The following is a 21,150-nucleotide window of genomic DNA, read 5'->3' on the forward strand; positions in this document are numbered from 1 at the left end:
CGCTGATGTCAGCTGTCATTATCATATGGAAATGGAATTGACGTTTGACAGTATGTTCTCAATTCAAATTAGAATTGTTTCCCGTTCCCAATGTTTTAAATACATATTTCGGCGTAAGCAGTTTTATTTTTAACTCTCAGAGCTCTGTTTATATAGATCTCGTTTGATTTTTTAAAGTGTGAGCCGTTTTTAAATACTGTCGCTTCGATAATATAAATATAGTGTCAATCAAAATCTGTGCCAAATTTATTTATTCTATTCTATTAATATATAAGTCCATTCTTGAACTAATTGCATGGTGCGAGTTCGCTTATTGAGTAGTATAATTAAAATTAAAACTCAGGTGCTTACTTCTGATAACGACCATCAAATATTTACATAAACAAACGACCATCAAATATTTACATAAACAAATTTTATCAGAGAGTAAAGTTAAACTTGTTTTTATGGTGTAATAGAAGAATAAAGTTTCATTTGAAACACGGCTGTAACATCGTAATAACGTAAGTTAAATAATAATTTTATTATTAAGTAATAGTACCTACTTACTTTGCTTAAAATATAGAGAATATTTAAAAAACCTGTTACAAATGATGATTTAGTAACTACATAAATATGTTAACTTAATTTTTTCGTTGATGAATTAGGTAAGTATATCATTATATTTATTTAAGCATTTTAAAGGCATTTTAAATTTTAGAAAAATGGTGAAAGCAGTTGCAATCATTACAGTCAGTGACAGCTGCTTCAAGGATAACTCTCAAGACACATCAGGACCAGCGCTACTTGATTTTTTAACAGAAAAGTTTCCAGAGGCCAACATACATACAATAATTGTACCAGATGAAAAAGAAATAATTGAGCGAGAGCTTAAATATTTTTGTGATTCAAATATTGATCTGATTCTAACAACTGGAGGTACAGGCCTAAGTCCTAGAGATGTGACTCCGGAGGCTACTAAGGCAATAATTCAGAGGGAAGTGCCAGCTATACCCATTGCAATGACAATAGAAAGTCTTAAGAAGACTCCCATGGCTATGTTGTCTAGAGCAGTCGCAGGCATTAAGGACAGGACGCTTATAATTAATTTTCCAGGAAGTAAAAAAGCAGTTACCGAATGCATAGAAGTTGTTAAAGTTGTTTTAGCTCATGCTATTAGTCTTATAAACAATGAGCTAAGTGAAGTTAGAACGGTTCATGACAAACTGCAAGTAGATCATATTTGTCCACATAAACGGAACAGTGCAGTGGATTTATCAAAAGTAGCATTAAGACCCCGAGAATCTCCTTATCCAATGATGGAGATGCAGGAGGCCTTCAATACAGTTGATGCTGTAATGTTGAAGTGGGTGGAGAGAATAGAAGTACTTCCTTTAGAAGAGTGTACAGCCCACGTCGTAGCTCAGGGCATAATTGCTAAGGAGCCATTTCCTCCATTTCCGGCATCTGTTAAAGATGGTAAGATATTTTCATTATCTTCTGTAATATTATAAAATTGTGATAGTTTTATTTATTAGTAGGGGTGCTATGCAAAAGCCAATGTATTACAACAAATATTTTTGTAAGACTGGGCAAAGCTGTAGGCAAAACATAGTTTGTGATAAAATTCAAAAGAAAATATAAATTAATTTCCAAAATTGGATGAAAACCAAGTTTGCATAATGAAGTTAATTTATTCTCTTTCAAACATTCTCATATTAGTTCATTACCTAGTAGTTCATTAACATTAAATTCCCACACGCTAGAATACGATTTCGCGTTTATAAGTATCCATCAGCTAAAATACATGCAATTATTATTTTCACCTCTCCATAAAACAAGATTTTTTTGAGAGACAAGACATTTACAATCGTACAATTTTATTGTCATTTATGTTATTATGACGTCAGTTTAGTAATTGAAGTCAGTGAAGCATGATAAATTATATGCACATAGTACAGTGACTTTACACAACTGTATTTAGAGGCCATATTCAATGTTTGTAATATGGCCATATCTTTTGTTAAACTTTGTTGACACAACTTTTCTTCATATAAGTAATCAAGGTCATATTATACTAAGTGTTAATAAAAAAAACAAAAAAAAACACAGTATTATGGGCCACCTAAGTAGAATATGTAGAAATTCTGTAATAGTAGGTACATTACAGTCCAGGCCTGAAATAAACCAATTACCGGCCGAGTAATATAGGAAGGCAAATCTAGGACTTTTAAAACTTTAAACTAAACGAGGTCGGTAATTGCTATTTCGGTCGAGAACCCCACTTGCGAGGAAACAATAAAACACAAACTTATATGCAACTGTCATAAACCATAAAAAAGATTTTAAAAAATAAGGTCTTGTCTGCGTTCGGTCAGTAATGAGAAAAAAAAGTAAAACATATTCATCATATTATGTGGCCAATAAGGGGCAAAAGATTGCTGATTTACTCATAAGCCTGCAAGGAACATATTACATATAATATACTCTCTACGAGAGCTCACCTGCACAGGCATAAAAAACACTGCTTACCCTAGTTGAAAGAGCCAATACTCATTTTTCATTATGACCTACCAGTGTTATAGTGTAAATACGTACGTACCTAATCTAAACTACCCTGTCTTCGAACCCTGTGTACGCTACTGAAAGATAACTTACTCGTAGGTTACGCTTGCCTCAGCTTGGACGGCGCTGGCACCCGCAAGGTGCGGGCCGCTGTAACGGCAGGGGAGACTCCGTGCACGCCTCTCGCTCCCGGCGAATGCGCCAGGATCAATACCGGAGCACCTTTACCCCTAGGCGCTGATTGCGTTGTACAGGTAACCCAATATTATTTACTTAGGATAATAAGGATATTTAACAGTAGGTACATACTATATTTGTATCATTTCAAATCTTTACATTTATTTGTGTAATTTGTGCCGCTAAGTGCGTGCGTGTCACACGCACAAACGTACGGATTTGTCTTCGCTTTTTAAAATATTACAAATGTAATAAATATGCTTTGCCTATCGCGAGTTCTACAATTTATTATCTTTGATATTTTTAGGGTTCTGTACCTCAAAAGGAAAAAGAGAACCCTTATAACACTTCATTAATTCCTAGTCCTCCTTCCCGATGTCCTAGAATCATGAAATTTTATAGATAGGTAGGTCTTATATCACAAAAAAAAAATGTGTTCATGAACAAATAATTAGTATTTTTAACTTTCAAAGTAAGATTAATATAGCAAGTGGGGTATCGTATGAAAGGGCTTTACCTGTACATTGTAAAACAGATTTTTATTTATTTTAATGCATAATAGTTTTTGATTTATCGTGCAAAATGTCGAAAAATACGACCGGAACCCTCGGTGCGCGAGTCTGACTCGCACTTGGCCGGTTTTTAAGGCTAGCACTTGACTGCAATCACACAAAACAGGAGATGATGCAGCCTAAGATGGAGCGCGCCGCCCAAAAGGTGCGAAGAAGATATTTAGAAGATAACAATCCATACGCCCATACTAATATTATAAATGCGAAAGTGGGTCTGTCTGTCTGTATGCTAGCTTTTCACGCCCCAACAGTTTAACCGATTTTGATGAAATTTGATAGAGTTACATCCCGGGGATGGACATAGGCATAGGATTATATTCCGGAAAAATCAAGGATTGACCCATAGAGTTAAAATGGCGCGAAAGGAGTCATTTTTTATCGACTATAGCTGCCGTTAAAAACGGAAGCCGGAAGGGCATTATTATATTACATACATATTACTATATTGCTACTATATTTTAGGTTGAAGATACTAAGCTGATCTTGGCTTCTGATGATCATAAAACTGAATTGGAAATTGAGGTTCTTGTGGCACCACAGCCACACCAGGACGTACGACCTATCGGCTTTGACATCCCTGTTGGCTCTATGTTGGTCGAAAAAGGTAACAGTCCTTTATATAATACTAGCTAATGCCCTCGACTTCGTCTGCGTGGATTTAGGTTTTTAAAAATCCCGTGGGAACTCTTTGATTTGCCGGGATAAAATATCTATGTCCTTCCCGGAATGCAAGCTATATCTGTACCATAGGATCTCGTCAAAATCGGTTGAACGGATGGGCCGTGAAAGGCTAGCAGACAGACAGACATACTATCGCATTCATAATATTAGTATGGATATTCTTACTAGATGATTCCCGCGACTTCGTACGCGTGGATTTAAGTTTATTAAAATCCCGAATGAACTTTTTGATTTTCCGGATAAAAGTGGCCTATATCTCTCCAAGTCCTTAACTATATCCATGTAAAAGAATATCCTGTGGATCCGTTACTCCATTGCAGCGGAAAGTAACAAACAAAAACTTTCGAATTTATAATATTAAAGTAGTATGACTGTTGTTAATGTTTGCCTGCTATATACTTTTCTGGTATAAACAGTAACTTTCTCCAGGTAGCGACCGTCACTTTACAACTCCTCAACCGATTACATCGAAGAAGAATTGCAGTCGAGTTTATAATATTAAGTACGATATAGATTTGTGGGCCCACAGATTAAAGGCTTACATTTATTGATTTGATTTGCAGGTGACGTTATAGGCGCCGCACAGATTGGTATTTTAGCCGGAGCTGGTTACCAGAGTGTTCCTATATTAGCATACCCAAAGGTAAGTAAATAATACCGTTAATCGTTTACGTTGACACATTTTAAATGAAAGTATTCATAGATAATTTCACAAAAGGATAAAGTCACAAAAATTCTTAGTTTCTTATTGATATAAATAGCCTATCGATAGTCGACATAAGCCTTTAATCAATTATTAGTACCTTGTAAATGTACAGGCCTTGACGCTCACGGCTTAAAATTTAATGGTATTGTTGGGTCAAATGAAATTTTAGTATTTTTACATGTTCATTGGTTTTCCTTCAATTCATTCCATTGGTATTTATTTTATTTAGACACAAGTTAGCCCTTAACTGCAATCTCACCTGGTGGTAAATGATGATGCAGTCTAAGTTAGTAGAGGGCTAACCTGGAAGGGGTATGGCAATTTTTATTAAACCTCTTTTAGTTTCTTCACGGCATCGTACCGGTACGCTAAATCGCTTTTGGCACGGCTTTTGTTATGCAGCTAAATCAACTTATGGCAACTTCAGCATAAGTGGAGTTCCGCTGATATTGTAGTGAAAATTAGGGACGCGTCATATCGCAGCAACGTCGAGGAGAATTTCGCGCACGATCTTCCCCACGTGTGTTCCTGGCCTTAATCTGTAGCTTGGTGTGGTTTTATCTTAGCTCCTCTTGGTTCCAGGTAGCGATCATGTCAACTGGTAACGAATTGCAGGAACCTTCAGACTGTGTCCTGCGCCCGTCTCATATCAGGGACTCTAATAGAATTATGTTAAAAGCATTGCTTAAGTAAGTCTCACTTCTAAAGAGCAGCCACAAAGCTAGCACTTATTAAAGAGGTTATTATTTATCCTTCGTTCAAAAATATTGAAAAGCCATGTTATGGTCCAAAACCACAGATATCTAATTATGTTAATAAGAATGGTATTTGAATTTGATGTTTACGCCACCGCAGCGTGTCGTCAATTTTTAGCAAAGCACCTAGTAGCATCTGTAGAATCCAAAGTAACGTAAATTTAACTGTAACTCAATGCAAATACGTCTGTTTTTACATGTGGCTAATTCTGTTTAAACTGACTGGTCTAAATGTATTCCTTTTATAATGCTCGCTACGGAAAAGGATCGCAATAGATACGCACTACAGATATGCAACTAGCGTGGCCCCGGTGTGGCCCCTATAGCCCCTCGCTCAAGCAGAGCCTAGTGTTATTCCTTCTATTTTACGTTCGCTTCGGCTATTGTAGCCTACTATACTGCAATCCACCAATGCACAATAACTTCAAAAACAATAATTGTTATTAATCAATTATTTCTTTAAAATACTTACTTGAGGCAACATAACCTCACTTCACGTTGTTTGTCAAGATCTCACGTACAAAATACATCTTGACAAACAAAAAAAGTGGCCACGGTGATAAGGACAAAACATGATCATTTGTCACGTTCTAATAAGTGTAGGCAAGCTCTTATTAGAACGTGACAAATGATCAATTGTTTTGCCCAGTGCATTTAGCTATCTCGCTTTAACAGTTAGTCACAATAGGGCTACTTCTACAGGTTTTTTCTGAGGATTTAGACTTGTTGTGTCCGATCTTGTTAAAGGGAGCACGGATACGAGAGTATAGACTGTGGCATCGCACGCGACGAGCCGTCTGCGCTGGCGGCGGCCATCGCTAACGCTCTGCCGCGCACCGACATACTCATATGCACGGGAGGCGTTTCTATGGGAGACAGGGACTTGCTCAAACCAGTTTTGATTAATGTAAGTAAAAAAAAATTACAGTGCCTTAGTGGTAATTTCATAACAGAGGCGAAGAAAATTAAAAAAAAGGACGTCAATAACCGCACTAAAATTTAAAAAAAAAATTATTACTGAAAAATCATCTAATGTAGTTCTATAGTAAAATTATTTTGGAGCCGGTGCCAACCATTAGCCGCACGAATCGTTTATTCTTCATATTGGTTTGGGACTCCTCTGGGCAAGGTATTATGAAAGCTAATATACTGATTCCCTATGGCTATATTAGTGACATCATGATTGTTAAAAATATCCCTGATTTGGTTAATTATTATAAATATCACAAATAAATGATATGATATTTCAGGATTTCGGTGCAACGTTGCACTTCGGACGCGTGTGCATGAAACCTGGAAAACCGAGCACCTTCGCTACTTGCGAGTTTGAAGGGAAAACTAAGTTTATTTTCGCTTTACCTGGTAAGTCAACAAGATAAGAATAAAACTACCTACCTATTGTAACGTGTACCTAGACGGTCTCGTTACACCTTTATTATAATTGTTTTCCTTTTTATTTTGCAATAGAATTTTGACACTGACAGGCATTTGTTTACATCGGTAACATAACCTCTACCCATTATTATCTTCAAGGAGACCATAGATCAGTGTTTTGACAGTTGTTTTTTTTTTTAAACGAAATTTATAGTAATTGATGGAAGACAATTGACATGACTAATGACTTGTCACTTTTTCTTCCAAAATTCGTACGTGATATTCGGCTCTCTCCGGATTTTTATGAAATATGAGACGTTTTGTGGCGAAATGCCTAGAAAGCAGTAATTTCGGCCTTGAAGGCTTCACCTTAATATGGATATTATGAAATAACAGCGCTAATGCGCTGTTCCCCATGTGTTCCCCTGTGTTTCCCTATTTATCGCACTATGAGGTGATTTGCTTCGAAAATATGTGTTTGTGGAACCTGATTAGAACATGGTGTTGAAATGTCCTTTCACACAAATCGGCCTGCATCCGAAGATCTAGTGCGTCGGTTTATAAATCTTAATCAGGGAACTCTTTAAAATATCCTCCGGTGCGTGGCGAACGATATATTTTATTAATTTTAGTACAAATTTTTCATAACCCTAGGTCTAATATTTAATAATGTAAAGGGTACCTATATTTTGTAGAATTAAGATAAGGCAAGGAACGTAGGGACGCTATTCATAGTAATTTATTTTAAATAGAAAATTATATTATAATTCAAAAACTTTTACAATTTTTCATTGTTTTGATCCTCCAAAATATTTATCTGACATTTGTCGTCTCGTGAGAGAGTCCACGACGGAGTAGGCCCGAAATCCCTGCCTTGAGATTAAAGGTTCAGGCCTCTGCTCGGCTATCCGTGCGTCGTTCCTCCGGCTGGCTGGCGCCCGAATCTTATCTTATACTGTAGGGGAAGGCCATCCTTCTCCTACCCCTTATTTGCCCGCTGGGAGGAAAAGGTAAGTATTCTCCACCTTACCTCACCATATAAATAAATTTCTTTATTTTTGTAATTTTTTTTAATTTTTCACCTGCGCATTGGGGGTGAAAAATATTTTTATATGACATTTGTCGCCCTGGAACAGAGACCCGATTCTTTTTTGGGATCCTAGTCGTGTTGATTCTCATGGTTTGGTGGATCAATATTTTAATTGCCCTCGTTCTTGTCTTACTTAGTGTTTTTGTAATATTTGAAGGTGTATTGTATCCGTGTAACCTATTTATTGTATGCCTAGATACTAAGATGTTTGTCCTAGCATAGCTAATTTAAGTGTTCTTTCATGTTAATCAAGCGTAGCTTATTTTGAGGTATATTGTGTATTACTTATTATCTATTGCGAGTGAAATTTAATGATAAAGCTTTGTATATCTATAGATTTTGTAAACATTACCATGTTCGGTCAAGATTCTATTAGTATGTCTGGAACGGAGTATAGTTCATCACAAATTGTAAGTAATTATTATGTAAACAAGCATTTCAATCTTCAAAATTTAACTTAACATATTTTCTTGGTAAGTCTTTGTCTTTTAGAGTTCTTAATCATATTGCCCTTAATGCCAACTACCTAAATAGGTATATTTCCTCTTAGGAAATTTAACCTTAATACTATATAGGAGTCGTCGTGGCCAATTTTCTTGGAAAATGTAAGGTGCACAGCGACAAATAACAACTTTAATATTTTATTGACATCATCCTTGGTTTTGACTTTTATATTATTTTGACATTTTATCCAAATTTAAAAATGGAGAATTTCATTGTTCATTTACAAGAAAATGATTTCTTCCTTTCTAAATTTTATACTTACCTACTTATTTTACTTTTTTTTTTTTAAATTTCATTGACTAGACAATGTTTGTAGTCCTAGGTCGTGGTTGTTTGGATTCGTTAGGATGTCATTTGATGTGATAAATGCACCGTCGAATTACAAGACTTTCTGATCGGTTATTTGGACAGATTTTGATAACAAACTGTTTTGTCACATAGATTTTATTATTACAGATGATTTATTTCGAACTTTTTACCCTTAACTAAATTAATTAACGTTCTGATGCAAGATGATGACTCATGTCAATAACATCCTATTGCCTACTTTTCTAAATTATTATCTAAAGCCATACCTTGTATAAATATGTCAAGCCTAAATCTATTTTAAATCAAAATTTAGCTTGGAAAATAGTAATACCTAGAGAAAATATTTTAGAAACTATTAGAAATAATCATGATGATTTAAATTCGGTTCATTTTGGTATTCACTTTGGTATCTTTTAAACACTTTGCTAAAGAATATAACATTCCAAAATTATTTTATAACACTTTGTATACCCCTCAGAATAACCCAGTTGAACGCTTTAATAAGACTATTGAAACTTGTATAGCATGCTATGTTGAGAACGATCATAGAACCTGGTCTAAATATTTGCCCCATATACAGGCAGCTATTAATGGCACTATTAATCTAGTTACCGGATACACACCTAATTTTCTTATGTTTGGTAGGGAAGTTTTCCTCGATGGGTCCCTACATAAATTTAATTCTATCTCTGATCCTTCAGAGTTAGTTATTGGTAGTCGTTCTGATTATTCGGACGCACTTCTTACTTTTGAGTAATATTTTTTGATAAAACTGTTAGTAATTTGGCTAAATCATATAGACGTAATGCCAAATACTACAATGTGGGAAGAAAAGTCATTTCTTATTGTGTTGGAGACATAGTTTGGAGGCGCAACTTTGTGCAATCCAATGCTGCTTCGTTCTTTTCAGCTAAATTAGCTCCTAGATTTGTTAAATGTAAAATAATAAAGAAAATTTCAGATACTGTTTATATATTGAAAGATTTGGCAAAGAATAGTACAGGTAGATACCATATAAAAGATATTCTTAAAATTTGACAAAATTAAAACTTAAAATTAATTTTATTTTGAAAAGGACTAAACAGAAGCTAACACAATAAGGACTAATCATTTTGAGTAGGATTCTTTGACACTCCTTGTCAGTCCTACTGATTTTATAGGATTTTTGGCTATTTTGTCAATCCTATCCTTTTGTAGCTTGCGGCTATGCAGTTGCCCCGCACTACCTTATGTGTATATATTGTACATTTTTATCTTTGTAGTTCTTTTATAAGGGCTCATTTTGTATAGGATTTTTGGCTCCTTTGTCAATCCTATACTTATTTTTGGTTGCGGTTGTCTTTGTTTGCACCGTATTACCTTATTTTGTTGTAAATATGTACAGTTGTTTTTATGTGGGATTACGGTTTAGCACATGCCCCGTATTATCCTCCTGCTTGTTTCTGTTTTAATCAGTCAAGTAGTTTTGTACATATGTACAGCTCTTTTGTGGGATCATGGTTGGCACATGCTCCATGCTATCCTCCTGCTTGTGTCTGTTTAACGGGCAAGTGGATGTAAATATTTTCTTTTGGATGGGTCTTTAGTACTCATATTCAGCCTTGTCTCACACATGTGGACATGTATGCTATGTCCTTGCTTAGGCAGGACGGTGTTTTGGATGTCGCTCTTTTGTAGTGCATCATTTTGGGTGGTTCGACACTGCGCGGCGAGGGTGCCCAGTGCTTTGTCCAGTTGCAGGACCATTCCGAAAAACCCTTTAGCTAGGTTAGTCGTCAATGCGCGGCGAGGGTGCCTCAGCGGGTTGAACGGGTGCAGACTAACTCTAGACTCTTTTTGTTTAGGCTAAGTGTTGTGTTAGATTGGTTTATCATTTCACGGCGTTAGTGCTTAGTGATCTGGTCAGTAGAATGCCAATTCTAATCACACACTCTTTAGAAAGTTTTCTTCTCTTCTTCGCTAGTTTGGCTTACCATTTCACAGCGTTGGGTGCTACGTGTCTGGTCAGTTGAATGCCAATACTATGCAATTTTTAGTTTTAAGATAATTTTTTTTGCTTTGAAGGATTGCTCTCAATCCGTTATTTATTAAAGATTATTTGGTCGTTTTGGCTTGAATGAATTTAGATATTTAATTCTTCTTTTGTTTGGTAGTTCCCTTCGTTTTTGCCTTACAGGATTGTTAAGGGTAAAGAAAAAAAAAATTTTTTTTTTCTTTTTCTCTAGAAAGGGGAAATTGTAACGTGTACCTAGACGGTCTCGTTACACCTTTATTATAATTGTTTTCCTTTTTATTTTGCAATAGAATTTTGACACTGACAGGCATTTGTTTACATCGGTAACATAACCTCTACCCATTATTATCTTCAAGGAGACCATAGATCAGTGTTTTGACAGTTGTTTTTTTTTTTTAAACGAAATTTATAGTAATTGATGGAAGACAATTGACATGACTAATGACTTGTCACTTTTTCTTCCAAAATTCGTACGTGATATTCGGCTCTCTCCGGATTTTTTATGAAATATGAGACGTTTTGTGGCGAAATGCTAGAAAGCAGTAATTTCGGCCTTGAAGGCTTCACCTTAATATGTATATATGAAATAACAGCGCTAATGCTCTGTTCCCCTGTGTTCCCCTGTGTTCCCCATGTGTTTCCCCTTGTGTTTCCTATTTATCGCACTATGAGGTGATTTGCTTCGAAAAATATGTGTTGTGGAACCCTGATTAGAACATGGTGTTGAAATGTCCTTTCACACAAATCGGCCTGCATCCGAAGATCTAGTGCGTCGGTTTATTAAATCTTAATCAGGGAACTCTTTAAAATATCCTCCGGTGCGTGGCGAACGATATATTTTATTAATTTTAGTACAAATTTTCATAACCCTAGGTCTAATATTTAATAAGTAAAGGTACCTATATTTTGTAGAATTAAGATAAGGCAAGGAACGTAGGGACGCTATTCATAGTAATTTATTTAAATAGAAAATTATATTATAATTCAAAAACTTTTACAATTTTTCATTGTTTTGATCCTCCAAAATATTTATCTGACATTTGTCGTCTCGTGAGAGAGTCCACGACGGAGTAGGCCCGAAATCCCTGCCTGAGATTAAAGGTTCAGGCCTCTGCTCGGCTATCCGTGCGTCGTTCCTCGGCTGGCTGGCGCCCGAATCTTATCTTATACTGTAGGGGAAGGCCATCCTTCTCCTACCCCTTATTTGCCCGCTGGGAGGAAAAGGTAAGTATTCTCCACCTTACCTCACCATATAAATAAATTTCTTTATTTTTGTAATTTTTTTTAATTTTTCACCTGCGCATTGGGGGTGAAAAATATTTTTATATGACACTATTTAAAACTAGATGATGCCCGCGACTTCGTCCGCTTGGATATAGGTTTTTAAAAATCCCATGGGAATTCTTTGATTTTCCGGGATAAAACGTAGCCTATGTCCTTCCCCGGGATGCAAGCTAACTCTGTATCAAATTTCATTTAAATCGGTTAAACTGTTGGGCCGTGAAAAGCTAGCAGACAGACACACTTTCGCATTTATAATATTAGTATGGATTGGTCTAAATATTTATTATTCTGATAGTTCATGTTTAGAGCTAAGCCAAAATGCCCCACTCGGAAGTCGCACCTCGCACCCTACACCCGCCCTTTGCATTTTGCACCCTGTGCCTTGAACATATAATACTGGTACTCATGTTCATGGTTTTGTTATGCAGCTAATGGTTGCGCATGGTATTGATTGGTTGGTGACTCAAAATGGTTAACGTCCACTGAGGTTTTTGGCTCCATCATGGGATGATATGGATTACATAACAGAGAGAACGCTGTAGTACCTACTGACTTCTGGATAGAGTAGTCTATACTAATATTATAAAGAGGAAAGATTTGTTTGTTTGTAATTGATAACTACTGAACCGATTCTAATAGTTATTTCACCATTTGAATGCTACATTATTCAGAAGTAACATAAGCTACAAATTACACATTATGTTCCACAGACGAAGTCGTGGGCAAAAGCTAGTAAATAATATAGAGAATTGCGTTCATAACGATAGTATTTATCGAGTAAAGCAGCTTCATAATTCCCTATTGCCATCATTTTGCCCATTGTTCTTCCGATCTAGGTAATCCAGTGTCGGCCTACGTGTGCTGCCTGCTGTTCGTGGTGCGCGCACTGCGGCAGTGCACGCGCCGCGCGGCCGACTTCGCGCGCCTAGGCGTGCGCCTCGCGCACGACGTGCACCTAGACGCGCGCCCCGAGTACGCGCGCGCCGTACTGCACTTCCCCAGCACGCAGGACTTCCCCGTCGCCACGCTGCTGGGGAACCAGGTCATTATACTATACATATGCCAGGGATGTTATGAAGTTTCGCGTTTGCATAGCGTCGCTTACAGTTTTTACACCACGTAAGTCAAAATTAGCAACTTTACAGGAGAACAACAATTCCATAATTTGAGGTTTGATTCGTTTGATGGATAGTCTTTTTATTCAGAGTTGAAGAGTTTCTTTTGGAAATGTTTGTGTGTTGTGTTGTGATGATTGACTAAAATGACGCGACCCTCGTCGATTCTCTAGAAAATGGCATCAAAAATGACTTACGCGGTGTTAGTATTTAAGAGCGGAAAACACCGATTAACCAATTTTCTAGCAAGTAGAGAATATGTGCATTAGGTGTTACACTGATTTACACCTTAATTTCAGTTTTAGAACACACACTTTATGTTATTAATAGTATGGGGTTGTGATTACAGTGCAGTAGCCGGCTGCTGAGCGCGTGCGGCGCCAGCGTGCTGCTGGAGCTGCCGGCCGCGTCGCCGCGCGCGCCGCTGCTGCGCGCCGGCGCCACCGTGCCGGCCCTCGTCACCGGCAGGATCGATCTCACTAGACTCTAACCTTATTTCTTTACTTGGGTTTTATAATTGTCTAAGATCAATTCAGTTGCCTTTTAAAAATCACTTTAGTGATTTGCCTTTGTACCCTAGTACAATATTAGAGATTTTACCCTTTTTTGGAAGTGTCTTAATTTGATCCTAAAGTGACTATAAACTACCAATAATTTACAAATTTTTTATTCGATCGACAAGTGCAATTAAAATGCACTTAAATTGTGCATGTCAAATTTCGCCACGAAAACTGGCACATTTGGCATCTTTGGCTACCTGACATCTTTTTAGGTTCATGAACTGTCATGACGTCACACCGATTGGTAAGCTGCTGTTTTTTTAAGTGAAATACGAGTACATTACAATTTTAATCCATGTGACGTCACAATCGGAATCAACTTGGCGGCTACGGTACCATGCGTTTTGGATATTTGTAGAACAGATAAAAAAGTTGAAATCTTTAAAATGAATTGTCTTCCGTCTTGTGTGTCGTCGTTGCACTTGCAAAAGAAAATTTGTTTCTTGTATGTAGGGGAATTAGGTAGGTTAGGTTGTCTGGGAATTTATGATCAAAATCTGAACATTCTTTTACTGATTACCTGAGCGCTATAAGGCTATAATTTATATCACGAAGTCGTAAGCAAAAGCAAATATATGACTGTTTGATATAAATCTTTTTCTCTTATAAGCTGTGATTTTTGATCTAAAGTTGCAATATTATAAGTTTCGTCGAAAACTTCTTAAAATTAGGAAAACATGGAATTGAAAGGAAAAAAGATCTTTTAATAAAATTAAGGATGGTAAATTTTAAAACAAAAATGTTAAAGTTATTTCTCAGCGTTAGTATATACAAAACATCATTTACAAACAATCTCTTTTATTATTTAAAATGTACAGTTTAAGCTATTAAAATGTTATAATCCATTAACAATATTTATGTGAAAACAAGATTGATATATCTTTTGAGATGACGCAATTTTAGCCCTATCACTTTAATTTGAAAGTTAGGTCTAAAACAATTGACTTTCATATTATTTTAAATGCAACATCTATAAATTATTGCATCCTCTTTTATCCATTTAAAGATGTTACTTAGAAAAAATTCAAAGATTTAATGCATGATAAAGTAAGGAATAATTATAATGAACTAGATTATTTTGACAATTTTCATACTATTTGCATTAAATAAAATGATAGAAGTTTGGTATATTGTACTTTACAAAATAAACAGATCAAAATATTACAGTTGTTTTACTTACAAGTTGCTCCTCATTTATATATTTTTAACTAATGATAGTGGTGTTACCAGTAGTTTGGTCTTAAGGGTTCATAATAAATAACAGAAAAAAAAAAATGTTTTTTCACAAATCATGCAACATACCAAAATGGATTTGCATTTCTCAGTCATCAATATAAAAATTTATTAAATACTATTAACTTTTTACACCACAGCAACACATTTTAGACCACTCGTTGCACTTCAAAGAACCTCTTGAGATAGTAGACTTGCCCCAGAGTCATGACTAGAAGCACCGATGCTTCAAATATAGACCACATAACAACACGAGAGTTTGTGCTTTCATTAATGGATCGATGAATTCTGTCTCGTACCTGCAGATTTGAAGAGGAAACTTATACTCAAAGCAAGAAATATTATTGAATAATTTATTGGATATCTGTATAATAGGGTATTTTACTCTTTTTTGAAAAGTGTTTTAATTTGATCATAAAGTGATAATAAGCCACCAAAAAATTTTATTCGATTGATAGTGCAATAAAAACGCATTTCTAATTTCACCCGCAAAACGCTGCCCACCATCTCGTAAAGTTCATGAGCCGTGATGACGTCACTTTGTCTAAAAGAAATTTTCTTAGTGAAAGAGTACATGAAGAAGTACATATTTTTTGCAATTTAAATTGAGTAACTTGCTTTTTCATTCGTGTGCTGCGCCTGCATGTGGGAATACCAGTGTAAAAACACCAAGTTGTGGATTCAAGTGCCAACAGATAAAAGTAGGAGAAAAACTTGGTTTAAAATTGCGAGAATAGTATGAGAATAGTAGATAATCTGTGGAGCTACCTATATGCTTTTACTAACCGGTTTTCCACTGCAATAAATGAAATATACTGTACGGGAACAGGAGTAATAATTTATTAATGAATTTGAATTGTATTATACCTACTATTTGAAATGAAAACAAATTAAAAAAAACTTAAATTAAGTTGATTAAACAATTGGTATTTTGTTAACAAGTGCTAAGGTGACATTACACAACTTTAACATTGTGACGTCATAGTCTGGATTCATCATGGCGGCTACAGCTTAGTGTGTTTCGGATACTTGTAGAACAGAGATAAAAAAGGAAATCTTTAAAATGAATTATAAAATTCATTAGGTATATAATTTTATAAACTGAAAGTAACATTTTTCGATTGCTTATTGCTAATACTATCTTGTTTATACATTTTTGGATTTTTGCTCGCTTGGTGTAAAATACCCTATTGTTTGGTTGATTGTAAACATTATCACTGCTTTGATTCAGTGGATAGGCAACCTTGACTCTGCTACCTATAACTCTGAGTAGGTATATGAAATTAGTCCATTGAGAAGGGACATGTTTTTTTGATAAGTCAATGCAAAATATTTTGAATGTCCATCTGAACAAACAATACAACAGTGAATGTCTCAGAAGACACATTGAGTTGATTTATAATATCGTACTTTCAAAATCAATAAGTATAATAAATTAGACTAAGTAGAAAGTACCTGCATATATTCTTGCTCGTTCTTTACAGTCTTGAGAGTGGAGCCTAATTCTTTGATCATATCCTCTAGCTTATTGTGATCAACTTCCTTGTCTTTGTCATCACCTTTATGAGGCGCTTCTCCTACTTCAAAGTTAAACATCACTACCTGAAAATAAATAATAAATACTGATTGTACTATGTATTATTATTGTTCTCTAATTGTACGCTTAGTATTCATTTTATTTTGTTGTGGCTAATTACACAAAGTAAGTACACAAACTCTAAACTAAACTAAAATGACACGTCTAAATCTATTGCTATCCCTTTCATAATGTTGCTTGCAGAAAAGGATAGCACTAGATTTGACCTGACCAATTTAGTTTAGTTTAGAGATTATGTACAAGAGAATCGGCCCCATTGTCCAACTAATCCATTAGCACAGGAGAGGCATTGCAGTAATGGGTTTGGGTGCCTTGCCAATAAAAGTTAATCTGAGTGCAAGCTCTATAATTCTGCATAGGAATTGATGTGTTAAGAATAATAGGCAATATATTATAATAAAACATCACCTTAGGTGTCATCGTAGACATTTGATTACTGAAACAATAGGTGTAACGACCAGAGGTGGGTGCAGAAATGTGTACATTCCAGAGGATTCCCTCTCACCCCGATATATCACTGTACCATCAGGGCCAGTGATCTTTACATCTATACTAAGAAACCACCTTCAGCTATTTCAAATGTAAGCCCTGAAATAAGGATATTATTTTGTCTTATAGAGGTTGTTTAAAGCTATAGTATTTACAATTTACAGCTATAGTATTGTACAAACAAGCATGAAAAAACCTGCAAGCATGGTCAATTGACCATGGTAACTTTGTTTTGAAATAAATAAATAGCACCCAAATATTATATTTTTCAATACTGTCAATTAAACATTCTGTTTTCAGACTTCATAAAGATACTAGATGATGCCCGTAACTTTGTCTGCAGGAGTTTGTTTTTTGAAAATCCCAAGGGAACTCCAGTAGCTATACATATTATCCATCCTGGGATGCATGCTATCTCAGTACTCTTCAAAATCGGTTAAACCAATAGCCATCAAAAGCTGACAGACAGACACGCTTTCGCATTTACATTACAAAAGCTGTGATGGAAATATGTTCACAAATAATTTCAAAATAGGTTAATATCAACAATAATGCAAATTACAATACATTACACAACCTTAAATAAAGGTAGTTTCAAAGTTCAAACTGTAGGTAACTAGTAAATTCTACAACTTTACCCATTTTAGTGTCAGCTTCAACATTTTCAAAAAAACATTCTTCGGCGTGTGCGTCCACCGTGATAGTGTAACAGTTTGCTGTTGATACGACTATGGCTAAAATCATTGAAATAACCCATGAAGATTTAGGTAAATTATGCATTATGATAAGTATTTGAAGTAAGATTTTCACTGGAATAGTTTAATAGCTGCTTTCAATACATTAATAGCTTGTTTTCTTTTATTTAACACTATTTATTTCACGCACAAAACTAAGGCCACGTAATGACAGCCAGCACAGCAGAGCAAAACCAAAGCAAAACCACCACAAGACCACCACAGCCTTTTATCGGCACAATCAGGGGCACAGAATACATTTACTCCATAGAGATAGTATACATAGAGGAACCATAACGTGTTGCCGCTCTTGTACATCTATGTGTCAAAGAGGTATTGTTATCTCAGTCTTTTTTAGGGAACCTCCATTCGTGTAAAGCGATAGCTCATAAAGTCTGGCAACGTCGCTCCATCGGTTGAAAATAGTGCCCAGTATAGTGACACATGCCTCCTAAGGCAGCTCAGTTCGGTGCTTTCTTCATACAAACGTAGGAGGGAAAATACAACAATATTCGATATTGTACGCACAAAACTAAGGAATTATATCGATTTATCTCGTTCATTATCTAGGTTCAATGATATCTAAAACATTGAAAAAAATATGATTTAAAAGTTACGAGCCTCAAAAGATTCCTATTTTAACACTAAATCTATGTCAACTTTGGGCGGTAAATAAATAAGATTAGGAATAGAGAAAATTCTAAAAAAAATTATCATTAGACATAGTGTATTTATTCATTAGTTGAAATAACCTTTACTTTGCCAAACCTAACATTCAGTAGTTTTTTCTCAAAAATACTTTTCCCAAACTACTGTTCAACCCTTTTCAAGCGCTAGATTTCGGCTAAAATCATCATGCTTCTCACCCCACAACCATTAGACACCGCTCGGGTGGCGGAGGGAAGGGCAGCCCAGCGGCGCGCGGCTGCGCGTGTAATATTGTGGTTTCTATGACGACAACTGTTGTTATGTTTTCAAAAACAAAAGTCGTAATGATTTTATAAAATTAATTTTTATCAGTGGCTATGCTAAATGTGTAGAAGATTGAGCAGAGCAGAGTCAATAAGTCTTCAAAATACTTATTGCATTTTGTACATTGACCTCTGGAATTTGAAAATTTGGACACCAATTTTATTCATGGTTTATTGACCTGACTTTGTTGTTGAGGTCATAGTAGGGATATATACTCGTGTGGTCCTAGTACAATAGGTAAGTAACTTTGTTTAGTTATTTATTTTATCTAATTTTAAAAACCGGCCAAGTGCGAGTTGCTCGCGCACCAAGGGTTCCGTACTCAGGTATTTTTTTGACATTTTTGCTCCATAAATCAAAAACTATTATGCCATAAAATAAATAAAATGTGTTTTAGGAATACACACAATACAGTAAAGGCCCTTTCATATAATTACCCCCACTTGGTATACTTATTTATACTTGAAAATTGAAATACTAATTATTTTTATTATACACTTGTTCATTAACACACTTTATTTTTTTTTGTAAGTTGTAATCACAAATCTATGGTTTTCGGATTTATTCCTTTACTTGTGCTCTAGACTACGTACCCTACTAAATTTCATGATTCTGGGTCAACGGGAAGTATCCCTATAGGTTTTGTGTGACAGATACGACCACAGGACGGATGAGACAGGACAGGACAGACAGGACAACGAAGTGGATCCTAAGGGTCCCTTTTTTCCTTATAAAGTACGGACCCCTAAAAAGGTACCTGTATATGTATAACTAGCTGATCCCCGCGGCTTCGCCCGCGTAGATTTAGGTTTTTAAAGATCCCGTATAGCACTATGTCACTCAGGAATAATGTAGCTTTCTTCTGGTGAAAGAATTTTTAAAATCGGTTCAGTAGTTCTAAAGATTACCCCCTACACACAACTTAACGACATTACCTCTTTAATATAATACAACGGGCCGTGCAGCAGAAAATCGTAATATTTTAATTTCGCATAACTTCCAAAACCAAACGTCCAATTTTAATCATTCAAAGACCAAATATTATCGTCCATAAACTGTTCTTAGTGATGAAATCATTTATTTTGATAAGGATTAATAGCATGAGTAAAATAAACGCGTTTAAATGTAGTCCAAAAAAAATTCAAGATTTTTATAATAAAAAAATGGTTGCTGTGCCTCACTCGACATAAGATGGGTATAGTGTGTCGCGGACTTTTTTGTAGATATTTATAAGATCTACAATTAATTAGAACATTTTATGGTTCTACTCTTTTATAGTTTAGGCAGCGTACGCAAAATAAGTAACTTTTTGGTTGATTTTTTACACCTTGATGATCCGACAAACACCCAAATATCTTACGGAACCCTATTTTTTCCAAAATAAAAATATAGCCTATGTTACTCGTGGATAATGTAGCTTTTCGAATGGTGCAAAGAATTTTTAAAATCGGTCCAGTAGGTTTTTGAGCCTATTCAGTACAAAAAACAAAAACAAACAAACAAACAAAAAAGTTTTCCTCTTATATATTAGTGTAGATTAGTGTAGATAAAAAAATGGTTGCTGTGCCTCACTCGACATAGATGGGTATAGTGTGTCGCGGACTTTTTTGTAGATATTTATAAGATCTACAATTAATTAGAACATTTTATGGTTCTATCTTTTATAGTTTAGGCAGCGTACGCAAAATAAGTAACTTTTCTGGTTGATTTTTTACACCTTGTGTCCGAAAAACCCAAATATCTTACGGAACCCTATTTTTTTCCAAAATAAAATATAGCCTATGTTACTCGTGGATAATGTAGCTTTCGAATGGTGAAAGAATTTTTAAAATCGGTCCAGTAGTTTTTGAGCCTATTCAGTAAAAACAAACAAACAAACAAACAAACACAAACAAACAAAGTTTTCCTCTTTATAATATTAGTGTAGTAGAATATAGGTAGGTAGGTACCTACCTGGTGGTATTTCTTTGTATTTTTAGGGTTCCGTACCTCAGAAGGAAAAAACGGAACCCTCTGTCTGTCTGTCTGTCGGTCCGTCTGTCCGTCCGTCCGTCTGTCCGTCCGTCCGTCCGTCCGCCGTCCGTCGTCCGTCCGTCCGTCCATGCGTCTGTCGGTCCGTCCATCGGTCCGTCTGCCCGTCCGTCTGTCCGTCTGTTCGTCTGTCGGTCTGTCCGTCTGTCTGTCTGTCCGTCTATCTGTCTGTCTGTCTGTCTGTCCGTCTTACAAATAAAGTACGCAACGCTTCTTACAAATAGTACTTTTTTATTTATTTACTAGCTGACGCCCGCGACTTCGTCCGCGTGGATGTAGTTTTCAAAAGCCCGTGGGAACTCTTTTATTTTCTGGGATAAAGAAGGCAGGTCATGCCTGTCGTAGAGGTGATGGCCGTTGGAGCCGGAAAGTTCTTGAGTGGAGACCGCGTAGGTATAAGTAGCGTAGT

The 21,150-nt window shown here is 35.8% G+C and overlaps 2 protein-coding genes across 2 annotated transcripts; one reads left to right on the top strand and one right to left on the bottom strand.

Moving 5' to 3' along the window:
- Positions 1-44: 44 nt before the first annotated feature.
- On the top strand, positions 45-14,847 carry cin (Molybdenum cofactor synthesis protein cinnamon). The gene is made up of 10 exons (XM_034971518.2): positions 45-503; positions 701-1,458; positions 2,644-2,798; positions 3,756-3,897; positions 4,538-4,617; positions 5,263-5,369; positions 6,183-6,342; positions 6,686-6,797; positions 12,847-13,052; positions 13,475-14,847. The coding sequence occupies exons 2-10, from the start codon at positions 705-707 to the stop codon at positions 13,613-13,615; spliced, it is 1,857 nt and encodes a 618-aa protein (XP_034827409.1). The 5' UTR covers positions 45-503; positions 701-704; the 3' UTR covers positions 13,616-14,847.
- On the bottom strand, positions 14,803-17,980 carry LOC117984863 (transmembrane emp24 domain-containing protein 2-like). Its single transcript, XM_034971523.2, is given in 6 exon segments — positions 14,803-15,217; positions 16,374-16,520; positions 16,924-16,988; positions 16,991-17,068; positions 17,071-17,103; positions 17,643-17,980. Coding segments are annotated over 6 exon segments (615 nt in total). The 5' UTR covers positions 17,785-17,980; the 3' UTR covers positions 14,803-15,067.
- Between the last annotated feature and the right edge of the window lie 3,170 nt (positions 17,981-21,150).

This window comes from Maniola hyperantus, chromosome 9, assembly GCF_902806685.2.
Source record: "Maniola hyperantus chromosome 9, iAphHyp1.2, whole genome shotgun sequence".
Classification (NCBI taxonomy): domain Eukaryota; kingdom Metazoa; phylum Arthropoda; class Insecta; order Lepidoptera; family Nymphalidae; genus Maniola; species Maniola hyperantus.

Excerpts from the sequence above, each read along its gene's own strand:
- cin (XM_034971518.2), top strand. The coding sequence starts at position 705 with ATGGTGAAAGCAGTTGCAATCATTACAGTCAGTGACAGCTGCTTCAAG. Across the intron at positions 1,459-2,643 it reads TCCGGCATCTGTTAAAGATG|GTTACGCTTGCCTCAGCTTG; the intron begins GTAAGATATTTT and ends ACTTACTCGTAG. Across the intron at positions 5,370-6,182 it reads ATGTTAAAAGCATTGCTTAA|GGAGCACGGATACGAGAGTA; the intron begins GTAAGTCTCACT and ends ATCTTGTTAAAG.